Consider the following 26,176-nt stretch of genomic DNA (forward strand, 5'->3'; position numbering starts at 1 on the left):
ACACTGACTGCACTACTTGTTGATATCCATACCACCTGCTTCACCTGTACAACTATAGAGAAGTTAGTGATGCCTCAGTTTTCCTCCAAATAAATCTTCTTTGGTATTTCCAACAAAACAAAACAAATTTACTTCAGCAGAGGTTCTGCCTTGCACAGTTTTTACAGTTCTTCAACCCCCCTGTTGTTTTGGTGGTTGCTGCATGTGTATGTGGAGAGTAGCCTTGTACTGTATATTGCAAGGCTGCCCCTGTGGTGTGCTGTGTGATATTGTGATCCCATGCAAGGTCCCATGTCTTAGTGAGGTTGCAGGTTTTTTCAACAGTGTCCCCAAAGTCACTAGTTTATTTTTCCCCATTGGAGTTAATTGCAGCTATTCATTCCCATGGGAGAAAATAAATAGATAAGAGGCTAACTATGGTTCTAGCATCTCTAGCCATTGTGATCCAAGCCAGCCACTACCTCTGTGGACAGAGTTCCTTGCTGAGAGCTGTGATTTCAATATCTTTTATCTGAAGATTTCAACATGTGTTGAAACATTAAAAGCTCTCTGCACTGGACAGAAATACAGATCATCATTCCCTAGTCTCTACTCTCACATAAGTGGAAACAGCAGTAAATAATGATCCCCAACTGCCTGCACTTTCCCTTGTGTGTAATTAGAAGCTTTTGTGGTAAGGTTACCACAATTAAGTAACTTTCTGAGAACTGCAACAGAAGATGATATTTTTCAGAATTAATTAATGCAGAACAACATAATAATTTGACAATGCTCACAGATATCTTACCTTTCCTTGTTCAATTGTATTGGGTTGCTTGCTGTTGAGATCTTACCGTCCTATCAGTGTTTTGCCACTCTGTTTTTTCTGAAGTTTTTACTGCTCAGTGAAGTCCCACATGAATATTTCTCCTTCCATATCAGCTGTAAGCCCTTGGTGTTTCAGTTGCTCTCAGCACAGCTAAACGGATTTGTAAAGCAAATCAGTTTAAAGTTAAGCTATCTCCTTATAGAACATGATTATATTATGATTTTTTAATTATGTGCAACTGTTTTAATTATTGTTTTTAATTGCTATTTTTGTATTTTAATTGTTGTGGGTCGCCTTGTGTGCCCATGGGGCAAAAAGGCGGGATATAAATGAATAAAATAATAATAATAATAATAATAATAATAATAATAATAATAATAATAATAATATATATTTGCTGTTTTCTGAAATCTTGACCAATCTAGTGATAGTCAGAGGTAGGATTCCTTTCCGATAATTCATGAAAGAAGATCAAAGTGAGTGACCTACTTAGCAGAGTGGGAAAATAATACCTTTTTCTGATCATGTGGCAACTACCTCCATCATGCCTTGTGGAAAGCTGTTTTGAGATAAGCATTAAACAAAGCAAGCTGCTTTCAACTGACTCTAGGCTTTTAAGAGTCCTTTGGGGCAATCCTAGATTCATAGAAAAAATTCCATTGGCTTCAAAGTGATGACTTTAGCAGCATAAAGTTCTAGTGCTATTAAAGCTTCACTTCTCCAACCATTAACTCAGGAACAGTCCCCACTGAGTTCAGTTGTACTGTTTTGGCAGTTGGAGGACTGCAGCAGTACTAATTTCAACTAAATGATACATATTACTATGTGCAATTAAAAATGCACACCTTTTTAATTTTTAAAATATTAATTACTTCTGTCACTGAAACAGCTTCGTACTGTTTTATACTTCGTGTTTTATATCTGGCCCAGTAAAATTGCTGTTTATCAAAACACATTTATAAATGCCAGCTGTTATAGGTGTATTTCTCAGCTTAATTTCATCCAAATTTTAGGGTTTATTCAATCCAGCATCTCTCCTACACAAGCTCATGAAATTATTGGAAGTTGCACAAGAGCACACATGCACAGAAGAGAAATATTAGATCACTTTCAATATATCTCTCAAGAAAGAGCTCCCTAATTCTGCCTTGTGTACCTACTGACTTCTGAGGCAGGGAAAGCTAAAATCTTAGAATTATTTCATGTTCCAGCATAGAGAAAGCTTTGTGCTTATGCCCCACTGTCATCTGAGTAGCACTGGTTGATCTCTGAAGTTCTGGAAAATAGTTGATTTGTGTGACTGAAAGATGGCTGATGCTATTATATTTAGACATAGGCTGTGCAAAATCTCCATTTCATTCAATGGCAGTCATTTGAGATGCCTAAGGGCCAGATCCTATCCAACTTTCTAGCCCTGGTGTAGCCGTGCCAATGGGGTTTGTGCTGCATCCATTGGTGGGCGGGTAGTTATGGAATCCTCCACAACTAGGGACTGCACTGCAGCTGCACCAGGGCTGGAAAGTTGGATAGGATTGGGCCCTAAGTCTTCATATGTTAATCTCACACAAATCTTGCTGTTTTCCACTTCAATATTCAAGAAACTTCTCCTTCAATCTATTAATAGGCTTTGTCTAGAATAGATGTGCAAACATTGTAGCCAAAAAACAGATTGAGGCTGGGGAAATTTTGTCTAGCTTGCTGGAGAACTGGATTCCTTGAATTGGAACAAAATCCAAACACTACAATAGAGCAATGCTTTTATGAGAACTAACATAAACAGTGCATGGTTTTGTGCTGGTAGCTTTTGAATTCTCCAGAACTCTTAGGTCAAGCTGGATGTCAAGCAGGGCTGGCACCATGGTGGGTTGGGTCCTGGGACAGTGACATGAATGAATGAATGTGAATGAGTGAATGAATGGGGCTGGGATCCTGAATAAGTGCTGGATCCCAGCCCCACCTCCTGCTCCCCCCGCCCACCCCCAGGGCCACCCAACACCCGCCCTCCCCTGCCCAGGAACGCCTCCCTCCCACCTCCCACCTCTTCTCCACTCACCCTAGAACTTTGTGTCGGCCCAACTGTTTTGTTTTGACGATGAGAAGGGTCCTTTAAATTAATGGAAAACAGTTGTTTAACAATAGTTAATGTGAGAAAGAACATAAGAACATAAGAACAGCCCCACTGGATCAGGCCATAGGCCCATCTAGTCCAGCTTCCTGTATCTCACAGCGGCCCACCAAATGCCCCAGGGAGCACACCAGATAACAAGAGACCTCATCCTGGTGCCCTCCCCTGCATCTGGCATTCTGACATAACCCATTTCTAAAATCAGGAGGTTGCGCATACACATCATGGCTTGTACCCCATAATGGATTTTTCCTCCAGAAACTTGTCCAATCCCCTTTTAAAGGCGTCTAGGCTAGATGCCAGCACCACATCCTGTGGCAAGGAGTTCCACAGACCGACCACACGCTGAGTAAAGAAATATTTTCTTTTGTCTGTCCTAACCCGCCCAACACTCAATTTTAGTGGATGTCCCCTGGTTCTGGTGTTATGTGAGAGTGTAAAGAGCATCTCCCTATCCACTCTGTCCATCCCCTGCATAATTTTGTATGTCTCAATCATGTCCCCCCTCAAGCGTCTCTTTTCTAGGCTGAAGAGGCCCAAACGCCTTAGCCTTTCCTCATAAGGAAGGTGCCCCAGCCCCGAAATCATCTTAGTCACTCTCTTTTGCACCTTTTCCATTTCCACTATGTCTTTTTTGAGATGCGGCGACCAGAACTGGACACAATACTCCAGGTGTGGCCTTACCATCGATTTGTACAACGGCATTATAATACTAGCCGTTTTGTTCTCAATACCCTTCCTAATGATCCCAAGCATAAAATTGGCCTTCTTCACTGCTGCTGCACATTGGGTCGACACTTTCATCGACCTGTCCACCACCACCCCAAGATCTCTCTCCTGATCTGTCACAGACAGCTCAGAACCCATCAGTCTATATCTAAAGTTTTGATTTTTTGCCCCAATGTGCATGACTTTACACTTACTGACATTGAAGCGCATCTTCCATTTTGCTGCCCATTCTGCCAGTCTGGAGAGATCCTTCTGGAGCTTCTCACAAGCACTTCTGGTCTTCACCACTCGGAAAAGTTTGGTGTCATCTGCAAACTTAGCCACTTCACTGCTCAACCCTGTCTCCAGGTCATTTATGAAGAGGTTGAAAAGCACCGGTCCCAGGACAGATCCTTGGGGCACACCGCTTTTCACCTCTCTGCATTGTGAGAATTGCCCATTGACACCCACTCTCTGCTTCCTGGCCTCCAACCAGTTCTCAATCCACGAGAGGACCTGTCCTCTAATTCCCTGACTGTGGAGTTTTTTCAGTAGCCTTTGGTGAGGGACCGTGTCAAACGCCTTCTGAAAGTCCAGATATATAATGTCCACGGGTTCTCCCGCACCCACATGCCTGTTGACCTTTTCAAAGAATTCTATAAGGTTCATGAGGCAAGACTTACCCTTACAGAAGCCATGCTGACTCTCCCTCAGCAAGGCCTGTTCATCTATGTGTTTTGAGATCCTATCTTTGATGAGGCATTCCACCATCTTACCCGGTATGGATGTTAGGCTGACCGGCCTATAATTTCCCGGGTCCCCCCTCTTTCCCTTTTTAAAAATAGGCGTGACATTTGCTATCCTCCAATCTTCTGGCACCGTGGCCGTTTTGAGGGGCAAGTTGCATACCTTAGTCAAGAGATCTGCAACTTCATTCTTCAATTCCTTAATAACCCTTGGGTGGATGCCATCAGGGCCCGGTGACTTATTGATCTTTAATTTATCAATGAGGTCTGAAACATCTTCTCTTTTAACCTCTATCTGACAACTCCTCGGTTAGGAGGGGCCGTTCGGGCAGCGGTATCTGCCCGAGATCTTCTGCCGTGAAGACAGATGCAAAGAACTCATTTAATTTCTCTGCCATCTCTAAGTCTCCTTTTATCTCCCCTTTCCCTCCCTCACCATCCAGAGGGCCAACCGCTTCTCTGGCGGGTTTCCTGTTTCTAACATATTTGAAGAAGCTTTTATTATTCCCCTTAATGTTGCTGGCCATGCGTTCCTCATAGGCTCGCTTGGCCTCCTGTATCACCTTCTTACATTTCTTTTGCCACAGTTTATGTTCCTTTTTATTCTCCTCATTGGGGCAAGACTTCCATTTACGGAAGGAAGCTTCCTTGCCCTTCACAGCCTCTCTAACTTGGCTGGTTAGCCATGCAGGCACCCTCCTGGATTTAGTGGAACCCTTCTTTCTTTGCGGTATACACCTCTGCTGGGCCTCTATTACTGTTGTTTTAAGCAGCCTCCATGCACTCTGGAGAGATTGGACTCTTTTTACCCTCCCTTTCAACCTCCTTCTAACCAGCCTCCTCATTTGAGGGAAGTCCGCCCGTCGGAAGTCAAGGGTTTTTGTTAGAGCTTTGCCTGGGCAGCCAAAGGGCAGTCAACTGACAATCCATCAATCATTCTCTCACCGGGCACTTAGGCAAGCAACCCCTCCCTTCCCCCTGAACATGTGAAAGAAAAATAAGCTCTTGGAGCTTGGTTGAAGGGAGCACTTGGAGTGAAGCTTTTCTAAGCTCTGGAGAGAGACCGATTGATGGATTGACTTCTTAATACTCCATCTTACTTCACAAAAGTCAGCAAGGCTGTTTTTAAATCACTGAGCAAAAGGACTTTGTTTTTTAAATGGATTTGCTTTAGTGCAGTTATTGCCATCCATGTGAGTTCTGGGAACAGAACCCTCACAAATAATGAGACTCACAGCCCAATTCTAGGCATGTCTACTCAGAAGTAAGTTCCATTACAGTCAATGGGACTTACTCCCAGGAAAGTGTGGATAGGATTGGGCTGTTAACCTGTAATCACTTTCCGTATCAGAATTAGGATCTTTGGGAGTCCTAATTCAAGCTGTATTACCTTGGAGGCTATATATGGAGGTAAGGCTAGCATTTTCTAAAAGAAAGCTTGTTGGAGTCTCTTGAGTTGCTCTGTCAGGCCCAGGAACCAGATTTGAGAGCCATATAATAAGCATAGTAATACTGTAGCTGTATATGTTTTTATAAGTGCCGGTACATATTGTCCTCCTTTTAATATAGAAAAATTTATTCGCTGCTAATAAGGCTAGTTCAGTTTTATTCTTGAGATGTTGAATATGTTTTGATCATGCTAGATTTGGCTGAAATACAGTTCCCAGGTAGCTAAATTCATTGACCTGCTGTAGCTTGTACATGCTGATTCTCCTTATTTTATTTGTCTTCCTTGTTGACCTTGTGAAAACCATCATTTTAGACTAAGAAATCATTGATTGCCTCCATCCCCATCTACAAAAAAGGGGATAAGGCTGATCCAAGCAATTACTGACCAATGTTTTCTAGTAGTGACCGACAAGCTTCATGCATCTCAGCTGCAGGAAAAACTGCTCCATTGGATAGAACAGGAAAAGATATTAGGAGATGAACAAGCAGGGTTTAAGAAAGGGTCACTCCTATATAGACCATTGTTTCACCTTGGCATTGCTGATAAGCAAATATGTATTAGACATGCCTGACACTTTATATGGAGCCTTCATCAATCTAAGAGCTGCCTTTGATTCAGTGTTACATACATATCTCTAAAACAAACTAAATACTGCATTTATGCCTAAAAGATTGTTAAAATTAATAATGAATCTATATTCATTTGTTATTCTATTTTCTATTTTTGTTTTATTATCAAGAACTCAAGCTGGTCTGAACCCAACCCCCCCCCCCCCAATAAAAGTATTTATTGCATATAGCAATGAAGAGATACTGGAATCTTATGTTCATGTTCAGTGATGATATATGAGAAACAGTCTGGTTATTCAAATATTTTTTTAAATCAGTGTGGGCTCTTGGATTCTTAGAGAGACAGGCCTCCCAAACAAACCTGATTGTGCATGTTCATTTGTGTGTGTATACTTTGAATTTGGAGATGCAACATCAGATGCCTATATTCACAGCAGTCACTTAATTTGTAAGAATGCAGTCATAAATACAAGAAATTGAACTTTTTTAAAGATAAGAGACAGTGTATACAAGGGATAGTGAGATAATGTAGGAGATTTATGCAGCCAGGATGGTGTAGTGATGTTGGTGTTAGACCTGGAAGAGCCAGGTTCAAATCCCCGCTCAGCCACAAAGCTTCTTGGGTGACCTTGGGCCAGTCACTATCTCTCAGCCTAACCTACCTTACAGGGTTGTTGTGAGGACAAAAGGAGGGAAGGAACCATGTACACCACCCTGAGCTCCTTGAAGAAAGGGTGGTATAAAAATGCGAAAAATAAATGAAAAGTGAATTAGAGCCTAATCTTATGCAGTGCGCACTGGCTCACCACTGGCACACACTGTCACAAACATGCCGGAAGGCACGTTTGCTGGCCCCAGTGCTGGTTACTGCTGCACTAGCACTGGTGGAGCACCGGAGCGCCGTCGCTCAGTGGTCACATGGACCACCAGGCAGTGGAGATGTAGGTGGGGGTGTAGAGGAGGAGTTCCAGGGCAGGAAAGGCGGAGGAAATGTGGGGAGGAGGCGTGCCAGGGGAGTGAGCGGTGTGAGAGGGAGGTGGGACCTGTGGAACGTCACCGGATCCAGAGCTTCCATGTTGGGTTGGCCACCAGAAATAGAGGCTCTTCATTCTATGCTGACCTTCAGGTCATTGTAGAATTGAGTAGCCACATTGCAGGGCTATTCAGTTTGCCTAGGGGAAGAAGACAAAAGTCCCCTTCTCTCAAGGAGGAGGCAGCGGCTGCCTAGAGTGCACTGGTTGCAGCAGCAGCCATTTTCAGCTCTTTTGCAGCCCCACATGCCAGGCAGCTCGGGATTGGGTTGTTAATCTGCAAAAAAGTGTATTAAATGGCTTATATAACAATGAATTTGAATTGCATAAGAATGTTCTTGAAATAACATGTATTTCTACACCTGTATCTTTCTGATTCACTGAATTTTCTTTCTCACTGTTCTTTGTTTTACACATGCAGGATGGATGGTCACAGTATCACTTTGTAGCCTCATCTTCAACAATAGAGAGGGATCGGCAAAGACCGTATTCTTCATCACGCACGCCTTCCATCTCTCCCGTGCGTATGTCTCCCAACAATCGTTCAGGTAAGAGCAGGATTTCAGACTTAAAAAATAGGAAAGTAATCTGCCAGTGTTATGCGAGTGAAATGATCTTAGCATCATTTTTAACCATAGTGTCGCATGAGAAAAATACATTTCATTCTGTTCAGTGTTTATCTGTTCACTATAGGAATGTCTCATCTGATACCCTTTATTGCTACTTTTTACTAAGTTAAATATTCAAGGTAAACTACAGACCAGATATCAATTTTTAAGACTGGAAATGAGAGTGGGTTTTTTGGTATCCAGCACACACACAGTTTTGGTATAGAACTGAATCCTTTATTGGCATATAAAACAAACAAATCTACAACTATATACGTTTACACTCTTGGGAAATTTGACATGGAGTCAAACCCCCCTACTTGAGCCATGTAATTGATTTGTATTTTAAAATGTAAGTGATGGTGGACTATTTTGCAGGGAAGGTGTGCAAAGCACTTATATATAATTACCAATAATTGCTACAGTGTTTTTATTATAAGTCTGACCTCGCAACCCGCAGATTCGGAACCTGTGGATTTAACTCACTGCAGGTTCAGAACCCACAGTGGAAGACCAGACCTGAGTTCCCACACACAACCAGAGGTACTCTCTGGTCGTATTTAGGAACCTTTCTGAGACCCACGGAAGCTGTGGAGGTGTTTAAAAAAAACAAAAACCAGACATACCCTTTGGAGGGGCTTTCTGAGGCCGATAGAGGATTTAATTGTCTGCTCTTTCCTCTTCCTAACCATGTCCTGGAAGCAAATGATTGGCTGCATGCTGGCCAGAATATGTTGGTCTCATTGGTGCAGAAGCATTCTAGTCAGAGCATGCAGCTTCTATTGGCTGAAACCACAGTCCAGACTTTCTACTTTTCTACACCAAACTTTTGAATAGTTTTATAGGTTTTTAACTTTTGTGATACTGTAAAAATTACACTCATGACGAAGAGTGCTATAAGGAAACACTATTGGGAGAAGCAGCTCTATAGAAGAGATTGCTATTTTTGTCTTCATTACATAGTTGGTTGTTGCTGGTGAGCCCTCCATTAGGAGAGCTGCCTGTAAGCAAGGACAGAGAGAGAGAGAGAGAGAGAGAGAGAGAGAGAGAGAGAAGCGTCATTGTCCAGAATGGACTGTAGGTCATTGGTGATACACTGGAGTAGTTTCAGCTGAGATAACCAGTCATTGTGACAACTGCTGGTGTTCTGTTGTTTTCCCCTCTGGGTCTGTCTTATAGTAAATTGTGTCTGCCCCTGTCAGCCTGTTCCTCACTGGGTGACTATTCTAATTTTTTAGGAATGTTTGTCATAAATTCTTCAGACCTGAGTTCCTGACAGATCAACTAGAATAAATGTGCTTGTGTCATAGCGTTTTGCTATGGACCATCAATTGTGAGGTGTATGGTGGGTGAAAGCTGGAAGCCTGTGTATAGTGTTCAGTGAGTTTCTGTTATAGTATGAAGCTTATAAGTCTATACAGGTCCAGCCTTGTTATACACAGATTTTTTATACACGGATTTGACTCAACACGAATGGCCTCTGCAAATGAGAAGGAATGTGCTGATCCCTGAAGAAGGGGAAAAGTGCATCCCTTTAAAATCAGTTTAAAAAAACTGAGCAGTCATTTAACAATAGCCTCCTTAATGAAAGAGAGAGAGAGCGCGCAGCTGGCTGACAATCCATCAATCCTTCTCTCTCCAGCGGACCCCTCCCTTCCCCCTGAGCACGTGAAACAAAGGTGATCGCTTTGCAATGGTGAAGGGAGGGACTGAGTGAAGCGCCTTTGTAAGCACTTGGAGGAGGACTGATTGATGGATTGTCTTCTTAATGACTCTTATCTAAAATCACAAAGGTCAGCAAGGCTATTTTTAAATCACCAGAGCAAAGAAACTTTGTTTTTTAAATTGATTTGCTATAGTGCATTTTTTGCCATCCACGTGAGTGCTTGGAACGGAACCCACGTGAATAATGAGGCTCAACCTGTAATTTAATTCAGGGCTCTCCAAACCCCAAGATCCGGACTACTTTTAGAAAAAGCCCACCCCTCCGTGAGTGGCACTTATCATTCTGCTGCATCATCGCTTTACGTTCAAGCTGATCTGTACCACAGTAACGCTGTGGACAGTTGCATCTGCCCGGACATCCTGCTGCACAACCTGCTGGGTTTCTGGGCAATAGGCGTGACTACCCAGAGTGTCCCTGTGCACAGAACAACTTGAAAGAAAGCAGCAACGCAGCAGAATGGTAAGTGCAGCTCAGGATGGAAGGGGCATTTTTAGGATTTAACTGATTTTATTGCCTCGCCTGCTCCATGGACTGGTTCAGGCACAAGTTGATGGTATGGTGAAAGCTGTTAATGTCCTTGTAGAATTTCTCAAGGGCATCTCACCTATGTGCCCAGATGCAAAAGTATACTTCAAGAGGAAGAGAGGTTCTGTGGGACAGTATCTTTCTTGTATCAAGATACAAGACAGTATCTTGAGGGAGTATCTTTCTAAATCAGCCAAGAATTGTCATGAGGCTGTTATTGCTAACTGTGATTGTCACTGTGTTTACCTTGCATAATTTTAAGCCTGTTACAGATTTGCCGGAATAAGTAAATCCAGCATGGCTTGACTCAAGTTGAGTCACAAGTCTCCACCCCCCATGACTCAAAAACAAGTCCTAACAGGCGGACTTTCTGAGTAGCCCAGAGCATTTTCGAGACTTAAAAAGTCTAGAGTCACAAGTCTTTCCATTAAAACAGGGGTGTCAAACTCATTTCATACAGTGGGCCGAATATCATTCATGATGCCTGCTGAGGGCCAGAAGTGATGTCATTAAATAGGCCAAGCCAACCAAAAATAAGCGCTTTTTCTCACTTGGGAACTCATTAGCTGCAAATGACTGAAAACCAAATATGCAAACCTTGATCATATTTCAAGTTATGGGAGAGTCCAATTTTCATGTGGGCTGCCCTTACAGCTGTAACACCTCAGCACTGCTCAGAAGCTGAGAGCCTGAGGGCCAGATAAAAAGCTTCCACAGGCTGCATCCAGCCCCTGGGCCTTATTTTTGATACCTCTGCTTTAAAAATCTGCTCCCACCTCCCCCCCCCCCCACTTGATGCAAAAGCAAAACATTAACTCTTCCCTGCCTCCTGGCTGAAACTTCCCTCCTGCTCACCTAGTCTGAATGATGGCTCCTCAAGGTCTTTCACACTGCAAAGAAAGTAAGTAAGCACACCCAGACACAGACAGGTGCATGACTACATGCATGTAGACCGAGTGCCGAGTCAGTGGCCTCAGACTCGAGTCAGTGCTGAAGTCATTGATGCAAGTGACTCAAGGGTACACAAGTCAACAAAAAACACGTGTTTCTGCAACTCTGACTCACCCGACTCCCCATCCCTGCAGATCAGCCTTATTTTATTTTCTCTTCCTAATTCACTCTGCTGCCTACAGTTTCTCCCCACCCCATTTATTCTACGTACAGTATAGCTTGATTTTCATCCATTTGACTTTCATCATTTTGCTCTTTCAAACACTTTCAGTTATAATCTCATTGTCAAATTTTGTCTTTTGTATGATTTTATCCAACCTCCCAGGGTGTTCATCGGTATTCTTATGTTTATTTATATTTTATTTCTGTTGGGATTTGTACACATTTGCATGTGTATATATAGTTATTTGTGTTTTTCACTGGCCAAAATACATTTGCAAGCTAAATAAAACTATGCTTTGACATTCATCCATGCTCTGGTGGTCCCTAACCAGATGAAAGTGCAAGGTATTGCTGTACACCTGCCTCATGAGGATTTCACTTTGCTAAGTTGATGTATAGGGGCCCCCATATCCACGAATCCTGTAATTGCTGTTTCAGGTATCCACGGATGTGGGGACCCTACATGCACCACCACCCCCCACGTGCCCATTAAATCATTTTTAAAACTTATTGGGGCAAAAATCAGCTTGCTTAAACAAGCCAATTTTTGCCCCTATAACTTTTAAAAATGATGTAATGGGGTGGGGGCAACCCCCTACTCCCCGCGTATCCCCACGCCCATTAGACTATTTTTTAAACTTATTGGGCGTGCGTTCTTGCTTAAACAGGAAGCGTTTGCAGCCAGCAGGAAGGAAGGGAACAGCAGTGAGATCTTTCTGTTGACTGCAACAGCGTTCTGGCTGCAACAGCATATACAAAGAAGCTGTTTGCTTCTATTCCTGCTTGCTTCCTGTTTGCTTCTATTCAAGAACATAGAGTCCTTCTTTCTCTAAAAGCATGGAGTGGTCTCCAAGGCATTATGGGATTTGTTTCATATTGCCCTAGTAATGTTGTAAGATAGTTTCAGTACTCTTGCCTTATACTCTCAGGTTCTGATTGAATTCCTGAATTAGGACAAAAGGAAATGAAACAAATATCTCTTCACCCAGCATGTAAGTAATCTGTGGAACTCCTTCCCATAGGATATGGTGATTGCATTTGGCCTAGATGCTTTTAAAAGAGGATTGGACAGATTTATGGATGAAAAGTCCATCACAGGTTAAAAGCCATGAGAAGTAGGCTATCTCTGAATGCCAGTTGCAAGAGAGTGGCAACAGGATACAGGTATCTTGTCTTGTGTGCTCCTTGAGGCATCTGGTGGACCACTGTGAGATACAGGAAGTTGGTCTAGATGGACCCAGCAGGGCTCTTGTTATAGTATGTTCTTATGTCCTGGATTGAATTCACCAATACCAATAACCTGATAAAACTGTTTCAGTGAAAGTTTCTTGCATCCATCCCAATCCCTTCAGCCACTGCCTAATGGTGCTCATAACTATTCCAACTCTCTTATTGCTTCCTATAGATAAGTTTTTCATACCTCCAGTATTTAGATTGACCTTGGGTTGCTCAAGAAAATGTCGCTATGAGGAAAATAAGCTTGCTACCATGACTTGACAGAGATTCTAAACATTACTTTCAGGCATAAAAGCAAGTATAAATAAAACAGAATACCAAAAAAAAAAACAACAATCACAAAAATGCTAGAATGCTAAAGGACCTTAATCCTGATCTTTGCCACAGCTGGTACAAGCTGCCCAGAGCCAGCTTTGACGTTAAATGCAGGGTGAGATTTTCCTTGCTGTAGCCATTGTCCAACTGAAGGCAAGCAATTGGTTTATACTCTATTTCTTGTTATTACATTGAAAAAATATACACATTTATTTTTAACAATAGATTAGTTATTTCATTAACTGTTCAAGGCCAAATGTAATAGCTTTGTCCTAGCTTTTAATCTATAAAGACCTTGAATCAGGTTTATAATTTCTCTCATATCCATTATATTCAAACAAGACTTGTTTTTTCCCCCAACAAAATAATCACTACATGACGTCTCTTCCTGACCCCATCTATTTTCAAACATTGTTCCTCCTGTTTAATCCCGCTAGGATACAAGGGACATCTGAACTTCTTTTTCTAGCAAGTGGTCATCGACTTTGGGTGCAATCCTAACCCCTTATGTTGGTGCTTCCCAGCAATGCAGTGCAGCTCCGAGGTAAGGGAACAAACATTCCCTTACTTTGAGGAGGCCTCCGTGAGTGATGCCCAACTGCAGGATGCAGCACACGTCCCATTGGCACCGATATGCCAGTGTTGGAAAGCCCTGACATAAGGGGTTAGGATTCTGCCCTTTGTTATATTAACAGGAAGAGAACCAATTTGGAAGGAAAAAAAGTAAAAAAGACAAAAGATGAATCCAACCAATTTCTTCAATAATATCATTGACACATTATCCTCAGCAGCTTCTCTATGCAGTTGTCCCATTACAAACAGCCACAACAGCTCAAAGCATTAAGCTGAGAGTCAAGAGAGGGGAAGTAATCAATCCATCGCTGAGTGAGGAGACTTTACCAGCCTGCCTTAATTTCACAGTTCACCTCTGTTGATGGGGGAGGGGATCCCTCCCTTGCCTTCAGACCACTAGTCAGTCTCCAGTTTTTCATTCAGGTCAGGTGATCAGGCATATAGTGGTGATCTACTCCAGGGTTTCTTGGAGGAAACTAATTATCAGAAATAACCTTGATTGCCTTGGTGGATGACCTACACTGGGGGCTGGACAGGACATGTTTCCTGGGCGCAGGAGCATGTGGTGTGTATTTGTGTGTGGGGGGGGGCGGGATCCCAGGAGGGAGGCTTCACTTGCGGGCTTGCAACTTCGCTCCAGACATTACTGGCAGTCACCATGGGATATAAATTTTCCAGCTGGCCATATATGAACAAAAAACAGCAGAGAGAGGGGTGCACACGTTCCTCTCTTCCTCCTGGCACCTTGCAAGAGCAGAGCCTCCCTCCTGTGATCCCAGCACACAATCATCCCCTCTTGAGCTCCCATACCCAGGAACAAGTGCAAGGCATCCTACCTGGGCACCAGTATGTAGGCAGGTCTGTGCTGATATCACAGTGAGGGAGGCTCCATTTGGAGACTTGCAACTTTGCTCCAGATGTGCATGGTGGCAGCTGTGAGATGCTTTGCATGGGTCCCTGGCCTCCAGGAGCACAGGAGGTGAGTGTGTGGCCTCCTTTGATCACAGGAGGGAGGCTCCATTCTTGCAGGCCTCTTGCCTACTTGGATCTGCCAGGATGAGAAAGAGGGACATGTGCCTGTCCATCTGTCTCTCTGTTCGCATGCAGCAGGTTGGAAAATTTGTCTTGCAGAGCCCATAGATATTCACATTCCTTGTTACAGCAGAAGGTCTTTTGCTCAGTAATAATTCACTTCTAGCTGGAGTCATACAGACTACTGTCCTGACAACTTTGCCATGAATTCATTCACAGTCACAAAAGCCTTTATCAGTGGAGACATTAGCAAGGCCACCATGATAATTGAGCAGCTCTACCTTGTTAGCAGGATCAGTGAAGAAAAAATGCTATTGGCATCTTGAATAAAGTCCTGACCTTGAGGGTCCTTCCCTTACTGACCAGCTGTCTGCCGTATTTTGGTCAAATTTGATGCCACATAAAATGTGATGCACATTTGTGACAGTATTTCCCAGTTCCAGGCAGTTTTATTTGTTGTTCTTAAGAATTTCTTCCAGGTCTTCTGGCAGAGCAAAGGGGGGAAATGTTTTGATTGTTCTTAAGGACAACTCCTGGAACAGGGAGAACCAAACTGCAGCAAGTCAATTCTTAGCTGCCACGAGAGGTTTTTAACCTGGAGGATTACAAATACTATAAATAATACCAATTTTTGGTATTATTATACCAATCATACCATCATACCAATTTTTGAAATAATCTCTGCTGTACCATAACAGAAAGATTTCTTTTATTATTATTATTATTATTATTATTATTATTATTATTATTATTATTATTATTATTATTATTATTATTATTATTATAAACATAAATTTATATTTGTGTTCTTTTCTCTTGGAAGAGTTAGTGTTTTTGATTAAAACTCAGAACGTCGTTTTGGCTTGTGTGCAGATGTTGCAATATCAGAGCACTGACCTCCACCATGGCCAAGGAAAGAAAATGAATGTTGCTAAAGGCTTACTAAGAATCTGAGATTTGCACAGTTTCACCTCCCTATTTGAGAGAAAGGGATAAATCCCAAATGCTTGGCTAGTTGCAGTTCCCCATGTTTCCTAACCCAGAGAGATAAGTGAAAATGCATTGATTGTGGTGTGGATGGCAGACCCTGGAAAGAGAAATCACAGGAAGTGATGGGGGAAAATCCATTGGTGAGTTAGGGCCCAATCCTAAACTTCGCATGCTGGCAAACCACTGGTACACACTGTTGCAAGCGTGCCATAAGGCATATTTGCAGGCCCTAGCACCACTGCTCTGCCGGTGCTAGCCCAGCACTGGGCTAGCGCCGGTAGAGCACTGGAGCTCCGCTACTTGGCAATCGTGCGAACCACCAAACAGTAGAAAGATAGGTGGGGGAAAGTGGCGATTCGGGGAGCAGGAAGGTGAAGGAGGACTGGGAAAGAGTAGGGAGGAGGTGTTCCAGGGGAGGGAGCGGGGTGGCAGGGAAATAGGACTGGTGGCTGCCCGACACAAAGGCTCTTGATTCTTGATCCAGGGGAGGGAGCAGGGCGGGAGGGAGACAGGACTAGTGGCCGCCCAACACAAAGGCTCTTGATTCTACACCTACCTTTGGGTCACCATAGAATCGAGTAACCCCCATTGTGGGACTACTCTGTTTACCCAGGGGAAGGGGACAAGGAGAAGGCAGCAGCTGCCTGGAGTGTGCTGGATGTGGCAGCAGCCATTTTCTGTGCCGCTGCAGCCCCGCACACTAGACAGCTCAGGATTGGGCTGTTAGCCACTTGCCTCCTGACTAATTGCCATATCCTAAAGTGACAGGCCACCTAAGAGTGAGTTTGTGTTTCTTTTTTCTGACATCTGATTAGATGGTTATTTCCACAAAAACATATATTTATTATGATAGTTTTAACCCTCTGGCCCAGAGAACCTAAGAGCCAAAATGGGCATGATGCTAAGCCCATCAGTGTGTAGTTATGAGCTGGTGTAGGGGCCACAGGGCTGTAATTTGACTTGAGATAATGTTTTTTCCCATGTATTGTTTTCTCACCGAAAACTGCCTGCAATGGGGCTATTTAACCTTTAAAATGCCATTTGCTGGAATGACATTAAATAACCACTTCCTAGACTATTTCTGTAGCTTCATGCACATGTTACATACCGTAAGGTAAGAAATTATTGGAGCGCTAGAATGGTCACATGCCACAGGCTGTGAGTCATAAAACTCATTCCATGCAAACACATGAGCAATGTGTACAGTCGTTCATACTGACAGATCATAGTGGACTCACATTGGAGCACCTTTGGAATCTTTCCTTATAGTAGAGCACCCCTCTGCTATCTTGCAACTAATTTCTATCTCATAAGGGGTGTTTGAATGACATCTGGTTGCTGCAAATCAGCTGAGCGGTTTCCGTCTCTGAAAATTGATGCTGCTGCAAATGATGAACATTAACTATTCAACATAACAGCTTTTCTTAGAATTTGTGTGTACTTGTACGCACACACACAAGTCCCCCCTTCATCAGAGGCAAGCTTTGTGTGTGCTAAGGGCAGAGCTGTGGCTCTGGCAGAGCATACACTTTGCTTGCAGAAGATCCCCTGTGCCATCTCTGGCATTGCCAGGTAAGAGAGAGTGATTCCTGTCTGAAACCCTGCTGACAGTACTAACCTAGGTGGACCAGATAAGGCAACTTCCTGTTAATGTGATGGGGAAAATTTTTTTTTTTAAGTGAATTTCTTTTTGTTTTCTAGCAAGTGCCCCAGCCTCACCTCGGGAAATGATCAGCTTAAAAGAAAGAAAAACAGACTACGAATCAACTGGAACAAATGCTACTTACCATGGAAATAAAGGAGAACACACTTCTAGGAAAGACGCAATGACAGGTGAGGCAGTTGCTGCACATCATACATTTTTTAAAATGATAACATTTTGACAATACCTGGCAGTAGGACACATTGTGAAGCATGTGGATAAGTGCTCAATTTGTAAAAGATCTTGCAAGCCTGTCTCTCACACACAGAGGTGTTGTTTATCACAGTAGTGCTATTTGAGCTGCATCTGATGTTACTACAGGCATTCCTTATATTTGCAATATTACAACTAGCCATAAATTCAGCCTGTATGTTTTATATGTATCATAAATTTAAACAGGTCTGTATTGGAGCTGCATGCTATAAAGCATTCCTGGAAGAGAGAGAAAATTTTGAATTCAATTCCTACAGCATGTTTAAGTGAGTGATAAAGTTTCATGTAGGTTTGCATCCTAATGATATTTTTCCTCTATGGAGAGTTTTTATGTTTTTAAAACATAAGTTTTTATGTCATCCTTTTTTTCCAAACAGAAGCGTGTGAGCAAGGCTTATTCTGGGCATACTTTAATAAGTACCATCTTGGATGTGAGCATGTACAGTGATCTCTGTCTAGTGCTTTTGCATATATATCATATGGTTGGGCAGGAATTGGAAAAGTAGGTCCTCCAAGCACGGTGTGTCCACATCGACAATGTATTTTTGTAACTATCATACTAACTAATAATACTAGTGTACTTCATCCTCAGACAGTATAATTTTTAACTTCTCTCAACTAGCACACCTTAACTGAAAGCAGTCTGCCTTACAAAATATTTCAGGATTAGTCCACATCTTGTCTGCATCCCACACACTCCCTGAAACCACTTAATCCATTAAAAAAAACACATGGCCACGTTTACATGCTCAGTGTAACGTGTAATTTAGCCCACTGTAATGTGTCAAGTGGAAGAAAACAGCAGAGAGCTAGACCATATTGCTCAAATTTGTTTAGACTTTTTGGTTGTGTATAATAGCAATTCATTTGTGAGTTCATTGAAATACTTTTGAAGTATGTGCTCTCCCCCTTCATACAAACAGATTTGTCAAGGAGCCAACCAAAAATGCAAGATCAGGGGTGTCAAACATAAGGCCCAGGGGCCGAATGCGGCCCATGGAAGCTTTTTATCCGGCCCTCAGGCTCTCAGCTGCTGAACAGTGCTGAGGTGTTACAGCTGTAAGGGCAGCCCATGTGAAATTGGACTCTCCCATAACTTGAAATATAATCAAGATTTGCGTATTTTCTCTTCTGTCATTTGCAGCTAATGAGTTCCTAAGTGAGAAAAAGTGTTTATTTTTGATTATGACCTATTTAACGACATCACTTCCTGCCTAATGACATAACTTCCTGCCCTCAGCAGGCATCGTGAATGCTATTTGGCCCTCTATTTGAAATGGTTTGACACCCCTGTGCTAGATGGAGGAATTACTGTGAAAGTGGCAACATTTTGTTCATTTAAGAAATAATGAGAACTTCTCTTCCACCTGAATATGGGTACATATAAAAATAGATCCAAGGACAGAAGCATAACAGAAGAAGTAATAACTGTTTGTAACATCTAAGTCTGTCTAATCCATATGAATCTGAAGAGTTGTGAATTGCCTAACTGTTGTTTTTTTCACAGTGCAACACCTGCTCTGCATAGTCCCAGGTGTCCATTCTCTCAAGAGCTGTCTTCGGAAGTTTCCCATTCAGTAGCTGTTATATTTAGGCTGTAGCACAATAACCTACAGATTAATAACAATCTTCTCTGGATTACGCCTAACTAAACCCTTCAGATTTTCCCCAGGTTTCATCTATTTGGAACTAAAGATGAAACAATTTATAGAAGAACAGTGAATTAGATCATAAGCCACTGTGGAACACATCTTTCCTTCACTCCTTGTTAGATTTTAATTAAGCAGAAATGGAAGAATTTGAAGAACCCACCATAAAAGACAGCCTTTACATTCTGAGAAGGTATTGTACTTGAGTTTCATTTTTTGAGAATCGGTTCACACATTACATAGAGGGAAACCCAGGTTCATTTCAAAGCATATACTCAACTGGAAGCATAGCTAATTTCAGTTCTTTGACTAGACCACACTCACATGATGCATGGGAAAGGCTTAGCACTGTAGTAGAGGACATGTCATGCATGCAAAAAGCCCCAGGTTCAGTCCTGTCATCTTCAGGTAGGACTCAGAAAGACCTACATCTTGAAACTCTAGATAGCTGATGCCATAGTAGACAATAGACAAGACTGACCAAAGTGAACCAATGGTCTGACTCAGTATAAGGCACTTCCTATACTTGTCACATTCTCACCTAACATTTTTTTGGCATGCATAGAACAAATTTAAGAATTCTCAGAAAACTATGGAGCATGGAGCAGCCTTTAAAGTTAATTCTGCTCAAGTTGCACTCTGATGACATTCATGCTTTTGTGTCACTCAGTGCCTCTGAAATTATGCTGGGATGATGGAAGACATAGAAGGCCATACAGATATTTTGTAGGAGTTGCAAAATAAAGAAATTTATTACGTAATGACTGGCAGAGGTACTTTCTTTTCTTTTTTTAAAAACCAGATTTTTACAAGTTTATTTTCACTTTAAACATTGTCTCACATCACAATGGACTCTTCGTTGTTATTCCAGCACTTATTTGCCCAAATCTTATTCCCTGCACTCCCTCTCTTTTTCATTATTTTGCCCAAGTTTCTTTTTTTCTCTGTACCTCCTCCATATTTAGTTTTTTAGCTGGGCACGATCATTGATAGGCAAGCATTAGCCTCATTGTCACCCTACCAGATGTTCAGCTCTCTATGAGTGTTGAGCTAAGCAACCAAGCCAAAAGTAACGTGATTTGCAATAGTTTGTACTGTCTGATTGAGGACAAGAGTTCACAACTCTTATTTGCTTTTTCAGGTTACCTCAGCTGAGCTCAGGGCAAGTTGTTACCGTATGGAATGCAGCATCAACTGAAGGGCAAGAAAAAATGAAAAAGAAATTATGATGTTTGAGTTTGAAATGTATACATCACCTTGAAAAAAGAGCCACAACAAGCATGAAGAGGAAATACAATTAGACAAACAGAAATGGTTCAATAAAGCTTAATATCAAATCTCACTTTTGTGAATTTTTTTTTACCCCTCTGAGATAGATCACTTGCACTCAGGTGAGATGCATTTGATGTTTCTAGAGCTGTGTCTAGGATCCAGAGGAAGGTTCTAGAAAGACACTTCCATCCACAGGGTGTGCATAAAAGAGAATTTCTGCTGGCTCCCCCCTTCTACCATTAGCTCCCTGTGTCATACCTCATGCTATTCCTGAGGGTCCCTCAACCCTCAGAACTGGTTGTTTAGGGAGTACTGGGGGCTACAGCATGGATGAAAAGAACTGTTCCATGAGTGGAACACCACTCGTTCTCTGAATCCACGTTTGTGTCAGAAACATGAGCTTGTATGCAGCCATTAAAAAAAATACTGTAAACAAGAGTGTAGAATGTAGAGCTGAGTAAAGCAGTTTGGCACAGCTTTTCCAGGCTTCAGTAAAACTCATAGAGCCTAATATTGGCGGGGGAAATGTACTACACAATTATAGCAATGTGCTACAGTCAAGGCCACACAGCTCATCTCCACTCAACAAAACCAGATGTAGGGTCAGGGAGTACAGAATGACACTGCCTTGCTGGGAACATTTTTAAACTAAAAGTTAACACAGAACTTCCCTCTTTGGGGAAAGGAACTGAAAAACTTACTACCTGGTTTTAGGGGAAAAAAGGTATTGTGAGAAAAGAGAGACCAGGTCCTTCCCAATTTATTTTAGTTTGCTTTCTTGATCCAGCATACTTATTTTTCACATGAGCTCCCATGATGGGAAAAAAAGAGTAGCCTGACTTTCAAAGACACATTCTCCCACCTTTATTACTGGCCCTGATTCTTCCCCATCTGGATGCTGTGCCCATGCAAGGAAGGACGATAACCTTGACATTTGAATTACAATGCTTTGCTTTACAAATTACAGTGCTGAATTTATAATTTAGACTTTAACATGACTCTAATGCTCCTGACTCCACAGGAGATGTTAATGTATTTTGTGGTAATGAATTCCATGCATCAAATTATGTGTAGTGTGAAGAAGTATTTCCTGTTTTTCCATTCGGTAATTTCTGCCAGTCCATTTCATTGGGTGACATCAAGTGCTGGCTGGGAACAGGGAGAAAAAGATGATCTATCAGAATACAATTTGGTAAAGCTCTTTCGTGTCTCTGTTTAGTTGTCATTTTTCTAAACTAACAATAGCCCAAAAAGGAAACTATACACCAAAGATCATTCAAGCAGTGAAAAATAGTCAAACAGTAGGGTTTGTACAAGTGTTTGCTCAATAATGCAGTGTTCTCTAATTAGTATGACAGTGTCATAAGTGCTCATGTCTGTTGCATATTTGTGTCCGAGAAGTACAAAATACCTATTCCTTGCAGTAAAGGAGGGTCTGTTCAATGCATAAAAACCAATTTACTATGAAAATGTTAATATATGAATACCTAAACAGCTATGAAAGAGATACCACTATAGTTTATCCTCATATCCATCTCTACATAACAGAAGCATATTACCATACTGAATATATGCTACATTAAATGATTTAGAAAGTGGAGAAAAATAATTAAGTAACATTGAAAGAGTGCAGATTACCATTTCCTGTAATGTACACACAATCCTGTACAAGGCTATTCAAAGCAAATCCACTTGTGCTGTGTGTTTTGGTTTCCTACATCCCTTGCAAATGCAATGGGTATGCTCGCAACATGATTTCTGACTACATAATCCAGAATGGCTACCACTGCTTATCAATTGAAAGAACGCAATCCCTAGGGGAAGACAGTTGATGGTGTGTGTCCAATGCTTGTCCCCGCCTATGACCAGCAGCCAATGCTTTGTTCTTGGCATTGAAGCAAAACACAGTAGGAGGAATCCTCTCCATCATTTGTCCCTTCTTAGTAAACAGGTGTTGGCTTGTTTCCTTGACAGTGGTGTGCCTGTTTGTTTGAGCATAAAGCAGTGTCATAAGACATTTCACAGTGTCACAAAGCATTGTGTCATTTTCATTTGGTTGCTGCCCACGTTAGTAAGAATGTCTCAAGTTCTCAGAAAATACAGCTCTTACACTTGAGAAAACCTTCCAGGCATTCCATAGATGTCTTTCAGAGACCAAGAAATGATGGTAATCTGTGCCACCTGGAAGAATCTAAGCACCTCTGGCTTCTCAATGCAAGGAGTGTCTGCCAATTCATGAACAGGAATTCTTTCAGTATTTTTTCCCACCGCCATCATGACTCACAATGAATGGCATGCGGTGGATGCTATAACCAAAGCATCAGTATCAGCTTTCCATATGAGCAGGTGGCTCATTCCTAGACAACTAGCATCAACAGATGCAGAAAACAACCTTGTATAAGTCTCCTCATGAGGACAAATGTCAAACAGTGCTGTATTAATTCAGTTGGCTGTCAGCACACTGCTGTTGCTGAGGTAGCAACAACCTCCTTGTTCATTATGACTAGAGCCACCTATCATACTAATTTCCTTGACATACAGTGATAACACTCCTCCTTGTTTTTATCCACTTGGAGAAAATCCTGCCAGTTGTGTAGGACAGCACTGGATGAAAGAACCTGGCACCTGACAACTTTCCTCTTGTTTAATGTGTCTAGATTGGAATGGTCCCATGTTACATTCATCTAACCATTTCAAGTTGTCTTTCAACATATGGTACAAAACTATTTTGACCATACTGTTGGATGTATTCCACATTTCAAAACTGGAACCACCATGATCCATCATAGAGGCACTTTTGATGCAGCCAAGGAGATAAATGGTTGGCAACCTTCAGTCTCGAAAGACTATGGTATAAGCCTACAGCACCCAGTATTGCCAGGCGGTCTCCCATCCAAGTACTAACCAGGCCTGACCCTGCTTAGCTTCTGAGATCAGATGAGATCAGGCATGTGCATTGTTTCAAATCAGATTTTTCTGTTGTCTGCAACGGATGGTGGAATCACTGGATTTTATATGCAAAAAAAAGGTTATCCAAGTTTCCTGACCTGTGATGCTGCTGAGAAAATAGGGCATAATCATTCCCAGGGCAAGCAAGTTGGGAGTTGGGAGCCAACAATTGTATGATACAGTCCACCAGCCTTTCTTTCACTAACAGTTGATACAGTTCTTCACTGGTCGCGATTGTTCTGGACAGTCTTTATTTGTATCTACAATAATCAAATCATTTATTTATTTCACCGCATTCCTAACAATACAAAAAGTATGAACTTGTGTATCAAACAACTAGTTGGCAGATAGTAAAGTCTGATGGTGATGTTTGCTTGATCCTCTTCAGTGGTGGTGTGAACCATAACTCAGTGTAATATTTTTCAGACACAGCTAGTGCTTATTTGATGCGATTTTCACATGGAAGTGTAAAAGTCATTGTAATTATGGTGCTTGTTTTAATGGTTTTTTCAGGGTTTGGCCAAGAGACTAATAATGAAAAACTTCAGTGGAATGTAGCACTTTAAGGCCTGTCTACGAAAGGAAGACCTAGCACCTGTTTTCCATCAAATCCAGAAAGCAATCAATAGAATGCCTTGTGGTCTAGCTACACATCTGTGGGACACAGTATATTTGCATGTACAATTTAATATTAGTTCAATATGGTTCAAATGTTGTGGTTTTATAATAGAATATGTTAAGCATGTGACCAGAACTCTGTAAATCAGAGTTTGTTTTTTTTTCCAACGTCAGTGAACAAGACCTTGCACTTTCTACCCTATGCTCCACCACTACAAACCACTTAACCATTCCTCATAGATTCAACTCTTTATTTCAGGTGTCTTTTTCCAATTCTGCAATATCCTTTTTAAGGTGGAGCTACCAGAACAGTTCACCACATTCAAACTGTGGGTGCATCGCAGATTATTAACAAAGGCACTTGCTGATTTAACACTGTGGAACTCCTTGCCACAGGATGTGGTGCTGTGGTGCTGTGGAACTCCTTGCCACAGGATGTGGTGCTGGCGTCTGGCCTGGACGCCTTTAAAAGGGAATTGGACAAGTTTCTGGAGGAAAAATCCATTATGGGGTACAAGCCATGATGTGTATGCGCAACCTCCTGATTTTAGAAATGGGTTATGTCAGAATGCCAGATGCAAGGGAGGGCACCAGGATGAGGTCTCTTGTTATCTGGTGTGCTCCCTGGGGCATTTGGTGGGCCGCTGTGAGATACAGGAAGCTGGACTAGATGGGCCTATGGCCTGATCCAGTGCGGCTGTTCTTATGTTCTTATGTTCTTAACACCAAATTTACTTTTTTCCCCCTCACTGTTGCAGTACTCCATAATTCTGTTTGGTAACACAATTTCTGTTTTTCTCCCACTTTCAGCTCAGAACACTGGAATCTCTACTTTGTACAGAAATTCTTATGGTGCGCCGGCTGAGGATATTAAACACAACCAGGTATGTGACCATAGCAACTTCATTACTTCAACTAGAACTAAACACTTACTCCTAGGAGTAATGTAATACATATAGGAGTATTTACTCCTGTGTGAATTATGTGTACAGCACTTTTCTGCAGATGCAAAATGCCCATGGTCTTCACATTTACCATCATGAAAATACTATGGATAGAGGTTTGGAGAAAACAGTTTTATTTTTTCACAGATTTTGGTGCTTTCCAAAGTTAGAAGTGCAGAAAGCAGTGTTATGTGTCTTTATTCCAAATTTATATTATACCGCAGGTACTCGTCTATAAGTCAATCTCACAGATAAGATAAGGGCAGGTTTTGAGTGCAAGATCATGGAATTTGCTATGACCCTCGGATAAGTCGGGGATTTAACTTAGGGAGGTGCCTGACTATAATTTTGTCTGATTTTTTTCAGGCCAGATCCTGAAAAAAAACCTCCCAGTAATTGTTACCTAAGAACTGTACAGTCACTAATTTATTAAAAACACAGTGTCTGTACATAGTATGTATACATCTATACATACATACGTACACAATTTTTAATACTGTTTTTGCTATACTATGTATACATAGTATGTATACATAGTATAGCAAAAACAGTATTAAAAATAGTCTCTAATTTATTAAAAACTATGATCTATCTCATAGATCATAAGATACATTTTTATTCACTAATTTTTTTAATTGTTCTCTCAACAACCATTTGTAAACACTATCAGAGTAAGGCCACAATCCCATCCACACTTTCCTGGGAGTAAGCCTCATTGACTTTAATGGGACTTACTTCTGAGTAGACAAGCCTAGGATTGGGCTCTCACTGGAAACAGCATACCAGTAGAACCATTAATGAAATCCTCCTTTAAAGTGCCTAGTGCCTTAAGCCAAAGGCTCTCAATAGAACACACAACTGGGAGTGTGCAATTCAGTTCACAGTAGAGAGACAGGCAACAAGGAGTAACTGAGCAAGTGCAGCTGCACATAGTTGCACCTGATTTACTTGGAAGTAGATCCTCTGTGGAGGAAGGGCAGTGGCGCCTCCGGGCCTCTTGTGGAGGTCCTGGCAGGGGGATACTGCAGAAGCAAGCATGCTCTCCTAAAAGCTTACTACATAAGCAGCTGTTGCATGTGCTTCCTAGCTCCTGCCAGCATGCAGCTAAGATCTCTGGCTAAAATACCTGTTGCTGCAGAATAATTCTACTTTAAATTCTACTCTCTGCTTTTCCTGTGTTTTGCATCTTTGCAAGGTCTCCAGGACTCTTCCAGTGAAAAGGACACACACATAGGGAGATTGCTTCTCTCACAGATGCTCCCCCCCCATACACA

General features: G+C 41.9%; 1 protein-coding gene across 1 annotated transcript in view; it reads left to right on the forward strand.

Annotated features, from left to right (window-relative positions):
- Positions 1-26,176, forward strand: part of CTNND2 (catenin delta 2) — a 575,776-nt gene that overhangs the window by 544,723 nt on the left and 4,877 nt on the right. The window contains exons 16-18 of the mRNA XM_066622958.1: positions 7,859-7,985; positions 17,257-17,388; positions 24,769-24,842. Of these exons, the coding sequence (XP_066479055.1) occupies positions 7,859-7,985; positions 17,257-17,388; positions 24,769-24,842 (333 nt within the window). The remainder of the gene's footprint in view (positions 1-7,858; positions 7,986-17,256; positions 17,389-24,768; positions 24,843-26,176) is intronic.

This window comes from Tiliqua scincoides, chromosome 4 (genome assembly GCF_035046505.1).
Source record: "Tiliqua scincoides isolate rTilSci1 chromosome 4, rTilSci1.hap2, whole genome shotgun sequence".
Taxonomy (NCBI): domain Eukaryota; kingdom Metazoa; phylum Chordata; class Lepidosauria; order Squamata; family Scincidae; genus Tiliqua; species Tiliqua scincoides.